Source organism: Strigops habroptila, chromosome 4, assembly GCF_004027225.2.
Source record: "Strigops habroptila isolate Jane chromosome 4, bStrHab1.2.pri, whole genome shotgun sequence".
In the NCBI taxonomy this organism is placed as follows: domain Eukaryota; kingdom Metazoa; phylum Chordata; class Aves; order Psittaciformes; family Psittacidae; genus Strigops; species Strigops habroptila.
Window position 1 is genome coordinate 28,164,880 of NC_046358.1, and position 8,113 is coordinate 28,172,992.

Here is an 8,113-nt window from a genome sequence, read left to right on the forward strand (position 1 = left end):
TCTGAAAGGTGACAGTTTTTTTCATTAAACAGAAGTGTTTTTTAGCAAGGATCTCTGTTCCTTGTTAAAGTAACCTGCTCATGCAGTCACTCAAAACAATGTCATGGAAAAGAAGCCTTTTTATTATCATTTGGAGGGCGAGGACAGCCCCAGAAATAAACTGGTATAAAAAGCCTTTCAAATAACATAGAAAAATGGCTTAATGGCCTTTTTTTTTCTCTTTCATTTTTCCTCTTTTCAGGTTACGAGGGTGTTTCTGAGTTTTTCACAGATCTCCTGAACCACATAGCTGCTGTCCTGCAGGGTCAGGCACCTGAGGTGACCCAGCTAAACCGTAGCAAGCTCCTGGCAGAGCAGACCAGCGGGATCATGGACGAGCGGATATGCTGCGCTAGCACAGGCTGTCTCAGCGTCATGGGAAAAGACTCCTCCTGGATTGTGGAAAGTGAGACCAACAGCTCAGTAAAACTGCAACACCAGAGACTAGGCTGCAACTCGGCAGTGTCCCCCAGCTTCCAGCAGCACTGCGTCGCTACGTTGGCAACAAAAGCTTCTTCTCAATAACTTGCTAATGCCATGGACTGAGAGAAAGCCACAGGGATACAAATTGTGGTCCCAGAACCAGATCAGGCTGTAACAGTACAATTGTGAAAAATGAAAAAACAAAACAAAAACAACAAACCACAACACAAAACACAATGTAGAAAAACAAAATAAAACCCCCTTCCATTTGATTTAACCTAATTGACTGATGAAATGGACTGAAAGAAGGAGGGCAAGAAAGTGATTCAGATCCATTTCATTGGATTCCAGTTGCAAATCTGTAGTGAGTTTACACACACATGAGTTTTAACACTAGTCCTTTCATTGTGGGAGGGTTGCTCTTTCATTTCTATTGTTCTTTTTAATCACTGGTGACCAGCATTTTAAAATCGGACCTCATGGTTTCAAGAAGATAATAATGTTGAATGCAGTGTCTGAATGTAACAGTGCAAGAGATTTTTGCCTAAAATATTCCCTGTTCCCTTTTTCCAGGTAGGCCATTGCAAATGAAAGCTAAGACAACTTCAGTATCACTAAACCAAATCTCTGGAAACATTGACCAGTCAAGATGTTGACAGGTAGCCTGCTGTAAAGCCGTGGCACTTGGAGTAGGACAGAGCAGTGTGATTGTTCAGGGTGCAGAACTGAGGTGACCACCCCGGTTCCAGCTTTGCAGTTCTTCCCCCAGGCCTCCTGGCTTCAGTCAAAAGCAGCTCCTAACTGTGTCTGCCAACAGCGACACATGTTCAGTCTGGACAGGGTGCCGATAGTTAGGTTGAGTGATTTAGTAAATTGAATATAATCCTTTCAATTGTCTGCTAGTGGTGAAATCCTAGAAGAGTTAATAGAAGCAGCTCATCTCTCAGCAGAGAATTTGATTCTCCCTCCATTGCACGTGTGAGGACTCTGGGACAACTCTGCAGAAAAGCTGCAGAGCCACGCGTTTTCCTTGGAGCAGTACACCTGATCTGCAGATCCTGAGGGGTATCACAGTTGCTGCCTTCCACAGATCCATAGTGCTGTGCATTTTCTTTTCTTTTGCAAATTAAATATAAGCAGAATTGTGTACCTTCGTATGAGGTAGAAGTGCACAACAGCTCTAGCTTAGAGACCACATTATTTTGTTGCAAGCTACCAGATGAGGCCGTGTGGTAATTTACAATAGCAGTTTATACTATTTGTAAACTACAGCACAGCCAATTTGTATCTCTTGAGATATGCAGTAAACCTACAGTGTTCACCTTCTATTGCATCTTCTAGCATGGCAGCATCTTCTGCTGTTGAGAATTCCTGCAACTTTTGCCAATTCTGAACACTAAACTGGAAATATCCAAGTCTGTCAGTGCTGATAAGAGAGACACTATTTTGGTAGATAGAGTGGCCTTCCTTTCCCCATATAAGCCCTAAAATATGTTTAAGAGGGGTGGTGTTAAGAAAATTTCCTTAATTAAGCTTCTAGATTGCAGATACGGGAATTTCTCTCTTTCTATAGCAGGTATTCGTAAAGTATCCATCACTGCAGCATTTGATAACAGTTTGGTTAGTAACATGTGTTAGATATCTACTCAAAAGGAAAGGATCTAGAGCTTAAAGCCCAGGTAGACCATGAAGAGAGGATCAAACTGTGTAAAAGATGTCACTAGCCTACCTGATTGTACCAGTCCTGGAGGGGAAAAAGTTTTGAGGAGTGTTGTGTAGCAGTTCTTTTGTGTAAACAGTGTTTTCATCATTGAAGAGATTGGATTTGTTCCCAAAATGCCATTCTTGGGAATTTCCTGTAGCCAGGATTGGATTTTCAAGGCTGATATACACAAGAGAAGTTATTCCACCTTTAGAGGGGTTACTAACTTTAAGATATTTCTGTAGGGACTGGAAGGACCTTATGAGTGTGGTATCTGCCAAATTCCAGGGTGCATGTAAATGCAGCCAACTTCCTCAACTATTGCAGATCAGTTCTGAGCTGGGCACGCTTCTCAATCCTTGTATGCTTTGAGGCTGCTGGATCCCACGTTGTCTGCAGCTCGCAGGTCTCGGGTAGTTGTGGTGTGAGTCAGATGTACATAGGTAAGGGTTTATAAAAGTATTCGTGACAGACCAAACCTTTCGTAAAGCCATGACTGAAATAAATTTGACATCTACAGTTTGGGGGTTGTTTTTGTTTGTTTCAAATAAAGAAGTCTCTTTACGTTACACGTGTAACAGAAGATACCCTCAGGAAGGAACTTGCCAGTGCATATTTTTGTATGGTACTTTGTTGTAACCAGGTGGTGGAGTGTTTGTAGATTTGTCTTTTGCTCCCTTTATTACAATGGCTTGGGTTGGGGTTTTTTTTGGTGGCTGGTTTGTTTGTTTGTTTGAGTTTTGGTTGGGTTTTTTGGTGGGGTTTTTTTTGTTTGTTTGTTTGTTTGAGTGGTTGGTTTTTTTTTTTTTAAATTGGGTGGTGGGGGAGAAGCAATGATGTTAAAACTGGGTTAGTTACTCAAGATCTTTCAAACTAAGTATGTTTACATGATTCTGAGTGTTGGATCCAATGGAAATGTCTGTATGCTGTTTCCTAGTTAGAACATCAAATAAGAATTTTATTTTCCTGGCTGCCTTCTGAATTTTGGTTGGCCTATTTTGCACTGCTTTATTTCTCCAAAATAAACTACTGAAATATAATTGTGCATTTTAAACTTGTTTACAAATAATTGTTAGAAGTTTATTTTGTAATTCTCTGAAGGCTGGAGAAATACTATATTTAAATATTACTCCAGACCTTGACAGTAACTAGAGAACAAGTTTAGGTCATTGGTGTGATCAGTGATATTTTTCCCATAGTCTGTAATTTATTTTTTATTTATCAAATGTATCACTTTAATTTACCAGGTGCAGATATGCAGGTACCTGTTGTGATATGGCATTACAATAGAGTTTTCACATAAATTACCATGCAATTGCTGTACTACTATATTTCTTTGCAGAAATTATTGTTATGGCTCGTTATGGCTAGAATGTTGCTAAATCACAGGGGCAAATTGGGAGACCAACTTCTAAAAGCCAACCTGTAAATTACCAAGTATCCAGACATACAATTACATTATTGCAAAGCATTCAAGCATGCATATGTTATTAAGCCTGTGCTAAAGTGCTTTTCTGAATTGCTGCCTCGTTTGGTAAGTTCAGGATAGTTTTGATTTAAGATAAGCTTCACAGTAAGTTAGTTAATATTCTGTAGTCTTTTTTTGTAAAAGTAGAGGAGTTTAGTAATATTAGACCATACCAGAATGCCCTTGCTCTTAAAATTGCAGACAATCTGAGGGAGATTTTTCCATAATATCTGTTCGAATTCTGTTACTTTGGGTTAGAAAAGGTTCTGCTGTGTTTTCAGAGGCATGGCTATTATTGCTGTGTTGATTGGAGCAATTTTATTAAAATTATATGGTCACCAGTTAGCTTCTTAGGGATCTATTTCTGTTCTGCTTCACTGTTAGAAATCCACAAGAACATCATTACCCTGATTGGAATTTCTCCAGGTTTTGTGTCAGTGTGATGGAGGAGATGGGACTCCTGTTTGCACTGTAATCATGCTTCAGCAGGGGGAGATTTTTCTCTGTTGAAGAGAACTTGAGCGGTATCATTACTGCCCACGATGGCAAAGCCATCACCATCCTGGTCATTACGTGAAAACCAACTGCAGAAATGCAGCCCAACTAGGAGCATTGGTGCTGACCCTTATGGTTTGTGTCGTGCAGAGCAACCCCTGGGCCAATGCTGTTTTGCCTTTGGTTAACCACGTGTCAGGCTATTCAACCTCCATGCTGTAGGAGCTGATTGACTGAGCTGGTTAGTAGATAGGGTGCACTATTTTTATTAATATTATTCAGACAGTTGGAATGATAAAGCTGTTTAAAGATCTCCATCCTCTAAGTGTGAATGTTTGTGCAGAGGAGGTCTGCAGCAGGTTGCTCAGATGGAAAACTACCAGTTTAATTTGTTTTCATTAGAGATGGGTACAAATTAAAAACCTGACCCTGAGGCTTCACGAGTTAAGAAGGATTGCTCAAGATAAAGCCTCAGGTTCTCCAGATTAACTGTGGGCTGTATCCAGCCAGGGAACAAGCAGGTGGAGTACTGGGTAGATAACAGAGGCAGGATAGCAGTCCAAAGGCAACAGAATAAATGAGGCCAGAGGTGTTTGAATTGCCTGGCTAAAAAGAGTGAAAAAAGGGAAAAATGCATCCAGGCTTCTCAGTTCTTAGACTAACACTGGTTTCCCAAAGTGTTTGTGTGGCAGCAGTGACAAATGAGTCAGGCTTTTTCACACTAGCTTGCAGCCTTGCCTTCCACAGCTGTGCAGAAGATCTTGGATTTTGTTTTTTTAGTGAATAGAGTCTATTTTGAGTTTGTAGCAGTCTCCCCATGTGCACACTTGCAGGAGTTCACTTGCATTACCCTGCTAACTTTCTTTTCCTCTCTCCATTTTAGTAAGAGATGTATTGTTTTCTGTATTCAGTATACAATTACTTTATTGTGTTGCAACTGTGTGTTTCGTAATTAGGAGTATGTGAAAATGCTTTGTGTAGGTTAAAAGATTTCCTTTAATATAATCTCCTCTCGCTTTCATAGATAAATGGACACGCCGTTGCAGATCACATTGCTGATTTTATTTGTAATATTGCTTTAATATCTATTTGAGGGGAATGTAACCTCCAGAAAAGTACTTTCCACATCTTCACCACCTTTCCTTTCCTTTCCCTGTTCACTGTGTGTGGATCCAGGCCATCAACACTTGAGCTTTTGACCTGATTGATAGGTTTCAGATCCTCCATGGATTCTATCATGTTTACATGGCCACAAAAATTATTAAAGATGGTTGAAGTTTGAGAGGATCCAGGTATAAATGGAGATGTTAGAGCAATTCCTGAGCAACACAAGCACAGTAGCATCTGTACAAGCAAAGGGAATCATTCTCCAGGTGTATGTGTGCAAGTGGCTGTTGGGGTCTGGTCCACTCCTGCTTCTGGGGCAGTTTTCCTGTGGAAATAGAAAATCCACTGTAAGAAAATGTCCTGTATCTGTGATGCAGGAGGAGGGTGAGGAGAGGCAGAGCTTGGGAGTAAAATCCTGGCCATTGGATATCGTGATACCAGTGGTCCAGAATTTAAATTCTTTTTAATAGCAATGTGGGGAGGTGTTTTCTTTCTCTCCACCTTTCATACCCTGAATCCGCTGGGGCTGATGCTTGCCGATGCCTGTGGGCCACAGGAGCTCCTTAGCAGGTGACCTTGTCCAGCATGCCATGAGCTTGCAGAGAGCTCCCAACGTGTTGAGAAGCTTTTGTTGATGGCCTGGAAATCTCTTGAAACTCCTGAAATAGCTGAAGCAGCAAATGGAGTTCATGAAAATCAGGTCTTCCTCTTCCATCCTTTTTAAAGAAACCCATATTTTATTTCCTCCTTTGCTCTTTACACAGTAGTTTTTAGATATAAATTATTTTAACATTTTTTGTGTGAAAAGACATATATGCATATATAAAGTTATTAAAAGGTTGAGTATATGTTGAGTATAAAATAGTGACTTCTTTGTTTCAGATGTTAGCAGCCCCTAAAAATAAGTTGTTTATGGTCTTGTAAAGTCAGTGCTGTAAAAAAAAAAATTAAAAATAAAAGATGTATTAGATGTATCTTTTATTATTTATTTCTGATTCAGTATTTGATACAGCTTGTGTATACCTTTGTGAGAATCACATGCTAAAATGCAGTCGTTCTTAAAATGGAGTAACAACAATTCCTTGGGATCCCAACAATTTTGAGAAAACTGGCCCTCTGGGTGTCCATAGTGTTGGATATTCTCCTTCACTCTCCAGCATTGCTCCCCACCTAAGCATGGCTGAATCCTGGGGACCATTCTGTATGTGTGCTAGGTCTTGCAAGGTCATCGATACCTGTGTTCAAATCCAGTGTTAACAAGTGTCTTGTGATTCGCTTCAGCCCGGTTCACTATGATTTCTGAAACATCATTCCCATTTTGTACTTAAATTTGTCTAGAATTATATAAACCCTTAAAAGATCATGGCTTACTGTACAAACCAAAAATACTTGCTATTTGGCGTCTTTGATTGCATGACTGATCAGATCTGACAATGAAGATGGTGCTTTCATCTAACAGCATTGATTTCAATGGTAATACGTTCATTTTCTTTTCATTTGCAAGCACCTGTTTTGGACAATGTTTTGGTTTCAACAGTAAAGCAATATGCAGTAGGTATTGTGGCATTATCTCTGTAATTGTTTTGAAGACAGAATTATCCCTTGCCAACACGTAATGAAAATAAATGCCTTATAACAACTTCTACTTTGCTTTCTCTTTATGAGTAGATAGGGCAGTGAGGTGAGCAGCTCACTGGGGGAAGTTCTTTTCTGTGAGAATTTGGTCTTCACATCCTTCCCCAGTGCAGTCGTTAGCAGTACCTCCTTGTACCAGCAAGATTTGATTTGATTTCTCTCTTAACGCTAGTGGGAAGTGTTTGTATTACTGTGTAACACAGCTAAACACCACTGGGATTTAGGCTACTGCTGTACTTAAGCATTTATCCTAGCGTAGGCTTCTGGGTTGATTCTTCCTTTATCATCCTGAATAGGGAATTCTTGATTTCTCAAAACCTAGCAGGGTTTTTAATCAGGACCGTATGTGGGCTGCTGCAGGAAAGAAATATCTCACCCAGCAGCATTAAATTTTGCTAAGCAACAAGCGCGCTCAGCGAGGACACTCATGTAAACACCACCTGGGGATCAGCGCTTGGTGTCAGCCCCAAGGCCAAGCCCTGCAGTGGTAAGCTGGGAGACACCACTGAGCAGAGATACAGCCGGTTGGAGGGCCGGTACTTACCAGTTGATGGGGTATGCTTGCAGGCCCCATGCTCAGGCCTTGAACCTCCAACTCTCCCTTTGAAGAAAGTCCTTAGGTACCAGATGTTTGTGATTGCTTGAATGTCCAGTTAATACAGTTTTCCTGTGGAAATAGATGGAACTATTCCATCAAGTAATGTTCCATCAAGTTCCATCAAGTAATGTTATTTTTCCTCTCATTGATTTTGCAGCAGCAATAGACAAGTTCTGTCTGCTGTCACCATCCTTTGTGGAAAAACCTGTCTTAACTCTTTTGGAGGTGGCTGCGTTTCTATGGTGGGTTGCTGGTTTCTTGGGTTTGTGGTTGGTGTTTTGCTTTGGGGGTTTTTTGGTTTGGCGGCATAGGGGTGGGTGGCTGAGGGTTTCTGTGAATTCATTTTGACTTGTAGATTTGAGTTTGCAAGGGTTTGTATGGGTGATGCTATTGGCAGAGGCTCTGCCACAAAAAAAGAGGAGAAACTAAACACTATGCAAAGTAAAATTTAAATCAAAATCAGTATGTAAAATGTGACTTTTACAGCTGGATTAACTCTCTAATAATTGACATTTTAGTGCCATTTGTGTGGAACAGCTTTGGTTGCCTTCTGTTCCCATGTGCATTTCTCTGAGGTCAGAGTGCGATCTCCTCAGGATGGGGTTGGGAGGCTTGCACCTCACGCCAGTGCACTCTCCCCAGCCAG

The 8,113-nt window shown here is 40.7% G+C and overlaps 1 protein-coding gene across 4 annotated transcripts in view; it reads left to right on the plus strand.

The window, feature by feature from the left end:
• ITPK1 (inositol-tetrakisphosphate 1-kinase) overlaps positions 1-5,777 on the plus strand; it is a 143,754-nt gene extending 137,977 nt beyond the window's left edge. For all 4 annotated transcript variants that reach the window (XM_030483511.1, XM_030483512.1, XM_030483510.2 and 1 more), the window contains one exon: positions 242-5,777. In XM_030483511.1, the coding sequence (XP_030339371.1) occupies positions 242-564 (323 nt within the window). In that variant the 3' untranslated portion in view covers positions 565-5,777. The remainder of the gene's footprint in view (positions 1-241) is intronic.
• The last annotated feature ends 2,336 nt before the right edge of the window (positions 5,778-8,113 follow it).